We start from the raw sequence: 15,938 nt of genomic DNA, 5'->3' as shown, positions 1-15,938 counted from the left end.
ATTGTTTTGAAAAAGACAGGAATTGCACAACCGATGCTACATCATCTCCCAAACTAACCATATCAGCGTAACAGTCCATGGAGGTGCGTTTATGCCTGAATTTAACGTGCACACACACTATGTGACTGGCAATCTGCCACAGCTGATAAGGCTCCTTAACAGCTACATTAGTGTATATGATTTGTTGTGTGTCTGTCGGACACCTGTTAATCTCCTTAAGATGCTCTGATTGGTAGCTGAATGTCTGTCGACATGTAATGAGGGACCATCTACGTACAGAGAAACCTGATCGCAAAGGCACTGTATGAATTTCCAAAGTAACAAGCAGTAGGGTGGGGGGTGTGTGTGTGTTTTGAGACCAGCAATCAAGCTACCAAAATATTTTGAAGGAGATGGGGGGGAAATGTCTGTTTCGGAAAAAAATCTGCCAGCTGAGTACCCCTGATATAGTCGGGAGACTACTTTAGAGGGCTGGTGAGGTGGGATGGTATGTTCTCATTTTTCCCCCCCGGGGGATGGTATCCATATCCTCGAGCCTGTCTGAGACTACAAAGTCACAGGGAACGAGGAACCCAGCACCCCACCCCACCCCACCCCACCCCGAACCCCAGGACGCGTAATCCGTGGGATTTTTGACACACCTATAGGGGTCCTCGCTGAGGTCTGTATTCTTCTGTTTTCACTGTGCGCTCCGAATCCACAGAACGGCTCTTCCTGTGGCGGTAGGCAGGGAAAGAGAGATAGAGAAAAAGAAAAACAGAGAGAAAGAGAGAGATGGGCTGTCAATGGGAGACACGGCAGACAGAACAGCAGCAGATTAAAACCAGGAGAAAGGAAGATGCAGGGTGTCCCCATGGTATTGCTGTCTGTAGGTCTGAGGAGGAGGAGGTGAACCAAGAGGAGACAGGGGACAGACAAGATGTGGTCCACAAGCCCCGATGGGGCACAAACACTGTGGTCCCAGTAATAACAACAAAAAGTCCCCCGAAGCCCCAATAGTGTCAGCCAGACTATTGCATCTGTCGTCTGAAAACTCACTGGATTCCTTCCATGCCGTTTATTCGAAGATCAAGTTTAGGCCGAGTAAGACTCTTTTTAAATGGAGTCTGTGCCCATTGTGGGGGGGCAACAGAGCAGGACCCACTGACAGGGGGCTTTTGTTCCCCTCTGGTGCCAAGAAAGCCACAATAAAATATTCTTCCCCCATTTCAGGCAGTGGTATGGCTCTGTAATCACACTCCATGTTAAAACTGCCCAATTTCAAAACCAGGGCGACACAATCCATAACCAAACTTTAAACAAAAAAAGACCCATCAAGGTTCTTAAAATTTACCACATTCTCAAAGACGCACTGCTCTGAGTCAAGATGTAAGCCTCAAACCGAACAGAGATGCAACAGGTGAAAAGCAGCATGCCTCTTCCACGAGAACCATGCTTCTCCGGGGATTCTGAGTCTGAAATGCATCCACGAGGGACGAGATATTCGGCCAAAACCACATGTTAAAAGAAAACAACAGTCAAATTCACTCCAGCATGGATCAGAAGCGAGATAAACTGCATCAGAGCCAGTGAAGACCCAGCATGAGATCTGCGATATGTCGGCCGCAATCCGCGATCCTAGACTGGCAACACCAAAGAGGAGCCCAAATGCGCTGAAATCCACTTAACTGAAAACACGGCTGGGGAATATATTTCTTTAATCTCCTCAAAGCAGAGAGCATCCAGCTGACTAATAACCAGCGGTTTAATGTCAGAACCTACTGGGCAAGATTCCAGTCTCTCTATTGCTGGAAGTTTATTAGTATATTAGCTGAAACATTTCTTGGTGATGGACTGATTTTGGATTAAACTAGGACAAACAAACCTGGAAAAGGCCCACTAACATCACGCTTACAGATCCCCTGAAATCATCTTAAAAAATATGCACCCTTCCTGTGACTCAGTCCCCCCAGCAGGTAATATCAGGAGCACACGCGCCCCCACCATCCCAGACGTCATGCAGCCTAGCAACAGCTGGGGCTGCTATGGCCACCTGACCTCCACGCGACCAGAGAAGCAGGGACATCTCCACGGGGGCCATCGAGAGTGAGGGGGGGGGCACAAACCACAGCTCTGCACGGGATCCATCTACACAAGTCCAACGAGCGGTTTGTTCCCATCACCATCACAAGGACCACAGCCGTGACGTTACTCAGTCCCGGGGTTTTTTTACACTCTTGACGCACGCACGCACGCACACACACACACACACCTGTATTCATATCTTTGTGGGGACCATCTATTCATTTCTATGGGGGAAAAAAAACCATAATTCCAACAATGACAACAGGGCTGCTGCGATTAGTTGTCGTAGTCGATGACATTGATGCAGAAAATGCATCAACATATATATTCTCAAATCAAAGCATCATTTTAAAATTATTATTCTTAAAATAACATTAAACTAGCGCTATGAACGAGCACCTGAAGAGGACAGAAAGGCACAAGGAGCTGCTCTGGATGATGGACTGCAAGAGCAGGCAAAACCGGAAACTGTTTGGAAACTGTTTTATTACTGCAAACTAAAACTAAAGCAAAACGGACACTAAATAAAAGACACTAATTCGTGAACTGAAATGAAATATTAAAACTATATTCACCAAAAGAAAACGAGTTGGATCCCAGTTTAACCACAATATTTCCTCTTCTGAAAGCTGTTGTGACTGTTGAACTGTCCCTTCAACGGCACTGTAGTGCTCGTCACTTCCAGGGTTACCAACACAGCAGCATGCGGCACTCCGCTAACCGAATTCAATACGCATGAAGATACGCCGAATTTATACAGATTACTAACTTTTGGGCATCACAATACACATCTCATTAGTATTTAAGGCGAACTACAAAACTGCTTATCCAATTCTGGGCTAAAATAACGTCCGTGAAGAGCCAAAAAGCCGGTGTCCATTATCCAAGCACCGCCATAACATACAGTTGTTTGTTGTCAAAATAAAATTAACTTAAATAAATTTGATTTTCTGTAGGAAAATCTTATGATTTAGATTAATCGACCAATCGATAGTCAATAGATTAATCCATAGAAAAAGTTGTTAGTGGTAGCCCTAAATGACGACCTTAACCCTAACCCAGCCCTAACCTTCACCATAAGTAACCAAACACAATATGTTTAGGTTTTTGACAGCAGTCTCAGATTTTTATAAAAATGAGTTTCCTCTCAGCACCGGTGCCCTTGAGGTCCCTCCATCAGCATGAAGTGAGAGTCCCGCTCATCAGGTCAGGTCAGGTGGTACCCCCAGTAGCCAAGCCTCAAAAACCACTGAAGATAATGACTTTTTGTCTTATTTGGTATCAAAATGAAATATTCTGACTAATGAAATCTAACTTGTGCCAGTTTTCAGTTTTTACACTGACTATTAGGCAGATGCTCCTCGCCAGCTTCACGCCTCACGGTAAACCCGTCCTCCAAGGTGGCACGGGGAGTGGCCAGGAAAGCCCCTGCAGGACACGCCTCTCACACAGGACACGCCTCTCACACAGGACACGCCTCTCAACTGCCATGCCCCACCCACTGCTGCCAGCCCTGTGATCCTCCCTTGTCCAGGCTCCACCCTGGGCCTGGCTCCGCCCACAGTCACTCCCCAACCTCAAATCCACAAAATTTCTTCTCTAGGACCCAAATTTATGTCTGATGGTACTTGTCTTACATCTCATTCCCGAATTCACTCGCCAGGACAGGGACGGATGCGATGACACTCAGGAGAGATACCAGGAGGACAGAAAACCCAGTAAGCTGCAATTAACATTCCTACGTGGCACAGAAGATGTTCAGCTGCCTGATCCGTTTCCCATGTGTGAAAAAGTTCAGTCATCTTATTAGTCGACCGCATCGCAAGGTCCTCCTACACTCGTTTCCACTGCCAATCTGTCAGTGAGTTGTTTTCAAAAATAAAGTGCAAACATACCATGGAACGCACCAATAAAAACGGTCTCGCCACTTTCAACCAATCCAGCCAGCATTCGCTACTGCTCAACATGACAACCTTCCCACCTTCTCCAACACAGGGCACGTCCACGGCACCCAGACTAGGCCATGTTGGTTTCACGTCTTCACTGGCTGCCATTATCACAACATCACACAAATTAGTTGCAAATGCGGCTACATGAGAAAAATCCAGGCAGTGCGCATGGGGTGGACGACTCTGCCGCCTCACAACTGGAGGTAAAGATCTGTACCCATACTACAATTTATATATTTAGCAGAAGCTTTTAACCAAAGCGATGTGCAATTTTGGTAGAAAAGAGGGCAGTCCTTGGAGCAACCGGGGATTAATGGTCTTGGTAAAGTGCCCAAAGGTAAAACCAGGATTTGAACCAGCAACCTCCCGAGCACAAACAAAGCCACCTAACCTGTAAGCCACAGACCACCCCAGGAACAAGGAGCTGTCCACTCCTTTATGCACTCTGGATGCCTCCCAAAAACATACACCATTCAGGGTGTACTTCTGCCTACTTTTGCTACTTAGAACGGAGAGGAGCTGGATGGTAATCTCAACAAATGGTACAAAATGTGAATCTTTTCAGTGATTCTTCAATTTAAAAAAAAATACCAATATGAACAGCACCTCCTAGCTGGAACGGCAGCACCTCAGTTTTCGCTGGAACGGCAGTTTCCAGTTTTCAGCAGCTGACCGTTCCACATGCAGCCAACTGCAAAAGCCGGATGTTCTTCCAGGAGCTCAAAATCAATCAGCACCCATGAACGCAGGAGAACAGCCACCACTCACACCATGAATAAGGAGTTACACTGGCTGACTCGGATAGACGGCATCGTGTTTATGGGAGCCAGACATCCGACGTTGCGGAGCTACATACCACTAGTGATATGTTAAGGCATTGAGGATCATCCACCAGGACCCTCCCCTACTCTCCCCTTTTTTCCCCCAATCACGAAGGGCACATGAACGCAGGAACATCTGCGGCCAGCTGCTTGGTAGAGGATGTCCATTCGACATGCATGTCGCATTCACTGTACGCCTATAAGCCCAAGATCCCAGAGAGATTTCCGAAAACTTCTGAAAAGTGTACGAATGGGAACGTTGGACGTTTCTCCACATCAGACGCTCGAGGTGCAAGCCGTTTACAGCACCCTGGCCGTCCACAAAACGGGTGTTCCCGCATCAGTCCAAAGAGCTTTGATTGGAATCTTTGGTGTCCTCAGCGGGGGTGGAGCCACAGCGGCACGGGTCATAGCTGAAAGCTGATTGGCCCCTGAAGTGCTCCTTCCCTGTCAATCATGTATTGAAAACAACTCATTGGATTATGACACAATTGGCCCCCACTGGTCAAAGAGCTTTCCGTGTGGACAGCTCCACATGCTACCCAGAGCGGCCTTCAGATTCCTGCAACACGCCAGCGGACACCGGAAAGCAGCCTGGGCTGAAGCGGTCCTCCACTGCATGTGTACAGGCGTGTAATGCGTTATGGCCTCAGACTCCTCCCACGGGAAGAGGGGAAAATATTAACAAACAAACAGGCGACCTAAAGCCGATAGGCGGCCGCGCGAGGGGCCCAGACGCAAAGCTGTTGTCGGCCTCTCCCTTCCAGGCTTCTGGCTTGGGTCTTCAGAAACTGTGCCAGGCTCATCGGGCCACGGAAGATTACCGCGGTCTGCCATGGGTTTCAAACCCGAGGAAGCTAGACTTATGAATGTCGGATCGCTAGATCTAACCTGAGCTGGGTCACACTGGGCTTTCATTCGTCAGTATACCCGCTGGAGGAAGGTAGTGTTATCTTCCCATCATATTTACATTTACATAACCTGGAGCAATTTGGGGTTAAGGGCCTCGCTCAGGGGCCCAACTATGACATCACTCAGCCAAGCCCAGGATTTGAACCACCAACCTTCTGCGAGGGCCAGGCTCTCCTCTAAACGGACACAGAGACATCAAGCAGCTCAAGCAGTTTATTAAGCAACAGATGGTCTATCCAGCTAGGTGGAGCGTCTTTGTGGAGCCTGGGAGGTTCCCCGGGGTGAGGGGGGGTTTAGGGGTGTAGTGGTCAGACCATTGACAAACACAGACCCAGAGACACAGAAGGAAAACTTTTGAATCTCCACAAGGTCACCACTGGTGGTCAAACAAGGTCAAGACAGCAAACTCGAGGTGCATTGTTTCTATGTTATGAAAAAGGACTGTAAGGGGCAGATACTACACCCCCCCGCATGTGTACAACTGGTTTATTAGCGATAGATAAAGAAGAGGAGCAGATCGGAAGGGCTTCTGCTCAAGCCAAAAGCACTTCCAGCACAGCCACACAGAAGAAACCTCGCTTGAGGAATGTGCAGTTTGCAGACTTAGCTCTCATTTGTCTACAAGACAGCGGCCACTCAGGACCTGAACTCACATGCAGGAGGTCGAGTTTTATTTTTAAAAGCGTACAGCCAGGTAGATGGGTAAAGGATGTAAAGGACGAGTTTTCCAAAGCTCAGGAAAGTGTGTCGACGTCGCACCTTACACCACTACCTACGACCTAAATTTATGGTGCAACAGTAACGCCACTGTCCCTTTCAAGGGGATTAAAGGAATGGAGGGTGGTGGAGTGCTGGGGGGGGGACTACTGAGTCTGGGGGGGGGGGGGGGGGGGGGGGGTGGTGGGCAAGGGGCCCGTGAGAGGAGCTTTTGTCGTTCATGCACTGACAATCTGGCAGCTTGGTCTTTTGTTCCCAATTCAATGACTTCATAATTTATTTAAAGGCTTTCCTGCAGCTGCCTAAAGCCTGCGCAGGTATGAGTTCTGTACGCATGCACGCACGCACGCACGCATACATACATACATACATACACACGCACACACACGCAAGCAAAGGTTTCCACCACTCAGCAGATGCGACACCAGCAGCCAACCAGCGGTTCAGCCATCATGGGACGGTCATTTCCTCTCCTGGAAGCCATGAAGAAATCCATCCAAGCAGCAGCAACGGGGGAGTGACCTTGACAGACAGACAGACACACATACACACACACACACACACACACACACACACACTTTTCAACAGGTGGTCAAGGAACTCCAACGTATTTGGTGACCACTTGACCTCTGGCACAGAACGCGTGTGGTGGGGGGCGAGGGGGGTGTGTGGGGGGCGGGTATAGTTACAGCAGACAAGCAAGGCCAGAAAGATTTTCAGAAAGGTCTACGAGCATCACAGGAGCATGATGTCCCAGACAGCTTTGAAGAAACTTGCGTCGTGAACATCGCTGCACGATGCTGGCCAGACGCCTGTCCCTCGGCTAACAATGCCCCGTGAACCTCCCCGCCCCCCTCTTAAGACCAGGTCAAAAGGCAAATTCTGGCTCCCCCGCCCCCTGCTTTCTGATTGCTCACCAAAGCTCCTTCCCATCTGTCCCCAGCCTCTGTGCCCCCTTTCCATTGTTCCTCACAGAGCAGCAGTACAGAATACTGCCATGGGAATAAGGCATGGAAAGGGGGGGGGGGGTGCAGTGTTGATAATCCCAACTGGGACAGTGCAATGTATTCAAACACGGCAGGTGAAGCTCAAAACAAACACATGTCTGGCACTGAAAGTTAGAGAAACAGGTGCAAATTAAGAAAAGCAGTCAGAATTAAAATGGGCTTGTGGTATAAAACAAAATTTAAAAAACACCTTTATTTAGCATAGCAGGAGGAAAAGTGACAAAGGACATTTGGGCTGGGGGGAATAAGTAAATAAATAATTCAATCTTGGAAATCGCCAAGCTGACCGTTTTGAACGGACTCTGCCAGAGGGTTAGTGGTAATGTCATCACCTCCTAACCTTTTGACCAAAACCAAACGGGGTAAAAAAAAAACCTGATATGTTGGAAGATGTGGGAATTTTTGGTCGAAATAACCTACAGACTAAAAAGCGTAGAGGGAGCCTGGCACGGTGTACAAACTGACCTCTAAGCAGAGAGTCAAATAAAGGCCAGGCTTCACATGAGTCAGCAACGAGGCGCATCCTGGGGAGAGGATCAGCACACTGGTTTTCAGCAACATAACCAGACCTAATAACTGAATCAGTTAGGCCTACAGGGAACGTGAAACGGAGCCCCAGGCCCGTGATGAAGGGGTAGTAGGATTGGGTTCATAGGCTATGGACACTCAATGCTGTTGTTTGAAGCTTCCAGGCTTATGCAGGCGTAACTAAATTCATTACTCTTGCAAAGGTATAATTCACACTGCAAGTCAAATCGGCCCCTAAACGCATTCTCTGAAATTTCTAGTAATACAGGGACCGACGCCGGAGGTAACTAACGTCGAAAAGTCGAAATGAGGAATTTCCACAAAAGCCCCAACTCGCCACTCAGACCCCACTAGCGGTATTGAGGTCAACTTCTTTCACGTCTACACAAAGTGAGCTTATCGGTTTAGTAAGCATGCTTGTTGGCAGTTAACAGTTACACATTCAAACTCGCGGGAGCGTCGCACAGGCTCACATTCTCAAGACAACAAAACAAAGTTTTTGTTTCAAGCAACAAAACGGTTTTTGCATTTTGAAAAAACAATGTTGACAAAAACATTAACTTGGCAATGATATGGGGGATTCAGGTTACACAATATAATTAAGAAATTTCCAAGATTTTAGTTCAATATACTGACAGTAAAAGGCATAAAAATCCTAAGAGCTCTGCCACAGCGTTACCTGATCCACTTATACAGCCCCAGAATGCACACATACTTCCTTCTGCTGCTTTACGTCAGTCATCGCCACCGTTATTTTTACCCCCTGGTCAAAAACACGGAAGGCGCAGCAACCCTGTTCGGGTACCAGCCCATTCCTGCATCACCACGAGAAGCCGAGGACAGTCCAGCTTCTTCTCCACCCAGTCTGGTCAACTCAAGAAATGCCCAGGAATCATCTCAGTTTACGGGATATGATGCCAAGAAGGTGGGGGAGGGGGGATCTCCTGGGGATTTCAACAAGGAAGTACATCATCTGTTAAGGATGTCACGATCTCTCAAATTATGTGCCGGGTGAGGATATTTCCGTCAGCTGGACCGCGGGAGACTTCTGTGGGGTCATGGGTGAAGAAGTCCTGAAAGCTGCTTTGCTACTCGGCGGAGCTGGGTTAGCAGAAAGGTCACTCAGGACGGAGGCAGAGAAGCTGAAGCAGAGCTTCACACAACGCTTCCAACAGGGAAGAGCACCACTCAAGGATTCCATCATTATTCAGGACGACTTATTTACATCTAAACAACAACAACAACAATAAGTAGTAAGCATCTTCTTCATATAAAGAACGGTCTACAAAACCAAAACTAACAATTTACATAATGAGAAATGTCGAGGGCAGCACACCAAGTGCTACAACCAAATTTTTTTAAGAAAAAAAAAAACACTTATGAAAAACAGATCATCCTCGATCAATTACCACCTTGATTGATTTTTTTTTTTTTTTTTATTGCAAAGGTTCTGCACTTCCTCCCAGAACCAGAAGGGGTGGGCATTTATCAATATGAACTTGCAAATAAATGATCAATTAACAAAAGTGCCAGAAACGTTCTGCTGATGCCGAGTGGTCTGTGGTCACTTGTTGCCATAAATTCTCTTTCACAGCCCGGCCTTTGTTTCATAGAGAGTAAATCAACCCTATATATCCATCAGCTCTTCAAATGCAAAGAAACTTAAGACTATGGTAACCTTCCCACAAGCATTGTAAGTATGACATCTGTATGCAAACATCATGACTGTTCCACATCAGTGGCTCCCAAATCCGTCCTTGAGTCCCTGCCCCCCCCCCGCCCCCAACACATCATCCCATCTGTCTTCTTGTTGCATTTCACCTCCAGCACACCTGATTTAACTCATTATGAGTCTGAAGAGTAATTGATTAGTTTGGCCATGATATCTGAGAGTGGAATAATATTCCACTCAAGGAGGATTTTGCGACCCGCCGTTCAAGATCTTTTCTCTAGATTCCTTTAGACCAACAATTCCACCCAAGTAACTCTTCAGCGCGAGACCCCTGTAAGGCTAAAGAACACACATTCATACAGGCTTGTCTTACTACAGAGCCATTACTGGGTTGCTTGTTTGCGGTACAATTCACCTAGATCTTGCAAAACTATCGCTGAATTGTTGCCAGGTTACGTTGTGGCTTTGCACTCTTGCGTTCTCTCCAATCGCCCCAACTGTAAGTTTCAAATGAACTGCCAATCCGTTTTCTTGAATCTCCCCGTCGTTTCTGAGATCGTGCTTTGCTCCACATTCAGCTCTTATGTCCTCAGTGTCTGGCCAGGTTTGCATTTTTACATCTTAAAACGCACGAGTTCCTTAAGGTCTCGCGCTTCTTGAAAAGTTCTTATCCAAGCCAATGCTGCTGCCGTCGCCAAAGGTGGTCTGCATTCTCCTTCCCCTGTTCTGTGCGGCCCCCGAAATGGCAACTGCTTCACAGAAAACCCATCTTGTGAAAGTCCGATTCGAGAAACACGGCGGTAAAACTGTTGCACTTTGAGCAAGACTTTACTTTACTAGTCATTATCAGAATGCTTTTCTGAATTGCAAAAAGAAAAAAAAACCATCAAGGGGATGTTCTAAAGGAGCAGCTGACTCAGATGTGGTCAGTTCACGGAGGCACGATGTGACCATGTGCAGCTTCCCACATGACACAGAAACAGCCCTATAGTTTTGGCGTAATTTAACTACATGCTATATGATGTTGAGTGTGGGTCCTCTATAATAACATGAAAAACTATTCTAGGAAAAACAACTCATTTTAGGACCATCTGCCTTGAAGCCTGGTACAGTTCCTGTCACTGTACATCCCACCCCCCTGCATTTCAGCTTGGTGTTAGCCATTGTCAAACTGTGAAGAGTGACAGTTCCTACGCTTGCAAGCCTGCATTTGTCCCCTCGCTTGGATGCAGCTAGTTCCTCCGAGCAGTGTTGAATTTCCTCATTTGTGTTATGAGTAGGACCACAAGGTTGGGGGGGGGGGGGGAGGCGAGGAGTGGGGGGTGGGTGGGAGTTCCCGGCCCAATTCACCCACCACCACCCCAGTGCAGAGGTGACAGTTTGCCGCCTGCCAGGGAGCGTAGAATAAAGCCATGGATGGGAGAACGTGTGACTAATTCCCTGCCTAGTGCAGACCGAGTTGGGGGGGGGGGGGGTGAAAGGCAGCAGGATCCCACCCCTTTGCTATGCCTCGCCTGTGTGCTTTCAGGCGTCTGCTACTCGTGAAAGCCGGGATAAAAGCAGACACAAAGCTTCCTGCTATGATCCACACGCTGTCTGGGGGGGCGGGGAAGAGAAGGCGGGGGCGAGCCCCGCATAAAGAGGAGACTAGCAGACTGGACCACTTCCATTTTGTTTACCCCATTAAACAGATAACCGGAGGGGGCTAACTTATTTGTCGGAGATTTATTTCAGTTTAATCAAAAGCTCTGGAATCCGCCGAGTTGGGGGCATGTGTTACAGCACATATAAAGCCATTACAACGCAGGTCGTTCCAGACATTGTGTGCCTCTCCGAAATATATCAGGGAGTGATCAGTGACAAAAAGTTAAAGGCGTTTTTCTGCCTCATTGACCTTTCCAGGACTTCATACGAGACACTTTCGCCTTTCCGCCCACAATGTACAATCTGCGCCAGTTGCGCTCGGCCTCTGATCAAAATTCCAATTAGAATTAGTTTTGCCCTCTCTCAGAGAGGATCAAGGGCTGTCTGAGCCCTTGCTGTGATCTCAGTGGCATAGAAAAATAAATCTTTAAGAGAAAGCAAGAAAGCACACACTGCTTAGCTTCAAGACAGCCAGCTAAGTCAGCAGCATTTCCAAAAAGAAAAAAGTTCACTTTTGGGCAATGACTGCTCCAAAGATCATTCTTCCCCCCTGAAGATGCCAGGGGAAAATGCAACAGCACCGAATTTGTTAGTCATACTGGGGCAAACCGCTTATTTTCAGAGCGAGTTGAGAGTTCAAATAAGAACTAAATCCGACCACAAATCTCAGCTCCCAGCAGCTCCAGCAGAGGCGAACTTAAAGGGAAGGCAGCGCTCCATGCCTGCACGTTATCGACGCGATGGCGAAGAATCACAGAAGGAAGAAGCAGAGCGGAGGTCCAGTTCGGTGTCACTTCGATCCGGCCTGCGGTACAACAACACGCTCCTGCCCCACCGTGACATCGCCACCGAATGACGTCACAGTGCTGCGTCTGCAACTTCCACGGGCTGCGAGATCCAGCGGGAGCGCGCCCGCCGCCCACGCGCGCCACACACAGGCCCTAAACTGCTTTTTAATCCTTAATCCATCTTTCGAAGAAGCATCACATATACGAGTGCTGGAGCGGAGTGCGCATCTACATGTGCCGCTACATATCGCCACACAGGCTTCCTCTGCCACCGTCCTCCACCCTAAAGCGACCACGTTTCGAAGCCACAGACGAGACTCGTGCATCCATCCAAGAGAAACCTTTTTATTATTATTTAAAAAGTAAAGTTCTTCAGTAACAAGTCAACAATCGACATGAAGGCAGAATCAGAATACAGCAAGGAGCACATCTGCTTCAGGAAATTCACACAGTACGTGTTTCAAATTCAGAGCCTGTACCCCCAACAGCCATAGCACAGACATCCTTCGCATGTGCTTTCTGTAACACGCCTCGCTTCTATTCCCTTCATCGTTTTCCCAGTTACAAACGTGCGCACTAACTGCACACTTAATGGTGTGAAATTAGGAGCCCATATAATCAAAAATACAGCAACCAATTTAAATAACTGTTTTGTATAAAATCGGCCACAACATAAAGCCATAGGCGTCGCGATTCTGTTTATGAAGGGAAGACCAAACATACAAAGCGCTTAACAGCAGATCTGCGAGTCTAAATGAACGTCTTTCCATAGCAAACTGCAAACTTGCGCAAGCAAGGTGGTCGGCGACAAAACGCCTGGTTCTGCCTTGTGTGCATGCTCGAAAACAAGAGTGTCACCAAAGGAGGGGGGCGGATACACCCCCTACACACACACACACACACACACACACACAGAGAAACGCGCGCGCACACACACGCGCAGCCTGTCACAGGACGCGCTGTTATTGTAGACTGAGCTCCACAAACGGTGCGGCCAGAGGCATATACACCGCTTAACAGCCATCCCGGGGGAGCCTTAATTCATTCTCAATGAAAATCACCCCCCAGTAAAAAAAGAAAGAGAAATCAAATAAATCAAGCGAACCAACAGACGCCCCAGCCGAGCTCCCGATTTCATTTCTTACTACGCACTGTACTATGCAAAAAACATGTCCACCTTCGGTTTCCTATGCATCGCTAACCGTAGCGTGTCGCCAGCTAGCGAGGCAGGAGGAAGTAGGCGGGGGACGGAGGGGCTCCACCAGCGATCGGAGAGCCGGGACAAAATGTGCCAGCGCCGCCAGTCCCTGTGCACTAAAACACGCACAAAATAAAGTGTGCATGCAGCCCACCCCGGGGGTGCATCTCCCATTGAGGGTCCGTAGATTAACCGACGCAGAAAAGCACAGCGAGAACGCGTCCCACCCCCCACGCTGGCACATTTATGTAGCTGGTTAGCCTGCTACAAAAAAGCGTTTTATTAGCTAGCTACCTACACTGCTACTTTAACGATCCAGCGCAGTGAGATCATCTTGAGGGGGGAGGATGCGATTTACTTATTGGGGATGATCTCAGCCCCGTCGCCAAGTTGGAATTTTTTTTTTTTTTACATATATACACGTTTGTTATCCTTATTAATGGTGATGGAAATGATCCCGAGCGGGTAAAGTGTCCGCCGTGTGCGGCGTCGCTGACATGTTTTGTTTTCGGTCGCTCCGAAGCAGCGACAGCGGCAGCACACGCAGTTTGAAAAGGCAAGAAGGAGCGACGCCGCTCCGGCCCCCCGGCCGGGAGCGCAATCGGACTCGCTGCTTTTATATATAAAAATACATATATTATATCGGGTGTCCGATCTTCGCACCTGGGCAGTTATTGTGTTGCCGACGGCTCCCCCCTCCCCGCTGCTGCGGTAACACTGAAGCGGATGACCCGGCCGATGCGCCCCCCCCCCCCGTAAGCCCAGGCTGCTCTCGGCTGGGATAAACTTCTGCCGAGCGCCTCCGCCGCGTCTCGTCTCCATCAAAACAATCACGCTGCATCGATTGCTAAATTCACTGCTTTTTTTTTCCTCCCCCCCTCCTCATCTCTCTTCCTCCTCCTCCGCCTCCTCCTCCTCAACGCCAAGTAGTTCAGATTTGCAACGTGCTGCCCCGAGAATGACTCTTTAAGCCAGAGTGAGGGGAGGAAAAACTGCATATTAGTAGGAGATCTTCACTTAGCTGTGTAGCTAGCTGCCCATGGTAAAGTTAGCCAGCTAGCCGCCTGCACCGCTCGCCCCATAGAAATCGCTGATCGGCGCTACAGTGAACGCCCCACATCATGCCCCCCGTCTGTGGCAGACGCTCCTTACCTCCCCGCTGCTGGAGCCACTCGCCTCTCCAAAAACATCCCGAAATTTCTGCAGGTTGTTGCCGATGGCAGCAGAAACTTGTAACGCGGCGTCAAAGCCCGGGCCGAGCCCGTTCGTGTTCGGGTGGGTCCCGGTGCCAGTTCGGAGAGAGGCAGTGACCCGTATCCGGCCCGCTCTCCTCCCGCTGCCCGCGTTGGTGATCCCACCAGGCCGAGCAGGGAACCGCCACCGACAGCTGTGCGCCATTTTACACTCTGCCTGCCTGCCCTAAGATCAGAGTGCTGAGGGGGCGCGGCCCTAAACCTGTATTTTCAACAAACAACGATTAGCCACTCAGGGAACAAGTATGGGCGATTCATATTGCGGGGCGCGAATACTGGAACCCGGATACTGCGTTTTGTTCAAATATCAGCATCCAGATTGTACGAGTTATTTCCTACCCAGAGTCCGGGGCCAGACCCGGGAACAAAACACATCGAGTACAACGTTACGCAGGTTGGAACGGAGAAATGAATAGAAAAATCATTGTATCTGGTGCATGTAGGCAGAAAATAAACGTAAAACATCAGGTAAAATAAATTGTGCCTTTTTCCCCCCAAAATCATGAAAATGATTTGACGCGTCGTTAATAATAATAAAAAAAAAAGATGATGCTCAGCATTAAAAATCAGGAGTTGAGTGCCGATCAGCCCACGTTCCTGTGTCTGACGTGACCTACCTTTAGCTAAATATCAATTAAGTCACTTTCATCCGGGCCACTTACTATCAGCCGGTCATTAAGGTACCGCGGTAAGTGGGGGTCAACAGTCAGTAAAAGTTAACGGACCAGCAAAACTTTTTTTCCTGATTGCGATTATTTCCCACAATATAATATAATTTAAAATATAAAATCTGAACGATATTATTCAGATGTTTGTCGTATTTTATTACTTTATGTTACTTCAGAATATTGTAATTGTTCCAATACCATTCTTCCATCTTAGGCGATGCTACTTTGCATACAACGCTTAATTAAAATGCTTAATTATTTTCTTAATGTTATTTTATGTTTCCTCTAGGGGGTGTCAAATCAAAGCCCCCAGGGACCGGGACGCTGCCAGTTTTAGAGAATAAATTTTAATTAGTACTTGATTGATACCAGCAACACAAGCCGAGGTAACTTACTAGCCAAATAATCTTAATAACCTAATTATGAGCTTTGCTTGGTTAAAAAAAAACGAGAACGTCAGGCTGACGTGTTAAGAACAAAAAGTTTACAATTTGCAACGTGGCACGCGACTAAACTTATTGTCTTTAAGCAAGTTAATAGGCACCAATTATTTTCACACAGTCGTAATGGTCTTAACTCGATCATGTGATATATGGAGCCCGCAGTTTCTAAACCACTGAACCCACAGTAATGACAGATAGAAAGATAAATTGGTTTAACGAGCATGATTGGTTAAACGGAGCAATCGGTTAAATTGAAAACCAGCACAGACCGAGA

General features: G+C 47.9%; 1 protein-coding gene across 3 annotated transcripts in view; it reads right to left on the bottom strand.

Annotated features, from left to right (window-relative positions):
- Positions 1-14,744, bottom strand: part of kmt2a (lysine (K)-specific methyltransferase 2A) — a 41,241-nt gene extending 26,497 nt beyond the window's left edge. For all 3 annotated transcript variants that reach the window (XM_048982604.1, XM_048982605.1, XM_048982606.1), the window contains exons 1-2: positions 14,453-14,744; positions 642-714 (exon numbers count right to left, since the gene is read on the bottom strand). In XM_048982604.1, coding sequence (XP_048838561.1) covers positions 642-714; positions 14,453-14,698 — 319 coding nt within the window. In that variant the 5' untranslated portion in view covers positions 14,699-14,744. The remainder of the gene's footprint in view (positions 1-641; positions 715-14,452) is intronic.
- Between the last annotated feature and the right edge of the window lie 1,194 nt (positions 14,745-15,938).

Source organism: Brienomyrus brachyistius, chromosome 18 (genome assembly GCF_023856365.1).
Source record: "Brienomyrus brachyistius isolate T26 chromosome 18, BBRACH_0.4, whole genome shotgun sequence".
In the NCBI taxonomy this organism is placed as follows: Eukaryota; Metazoa; Chordata; class Actinopteri; order Osteoglossiformes; family Mormyridae; genus Brienomyrus; species Brienomyrus brachyistius.
The sequence above is the reverse complement of the archived record's forward strand: the minus strand, read 5'-3'. Positions and strand labels throughout refer to the sequence as shown.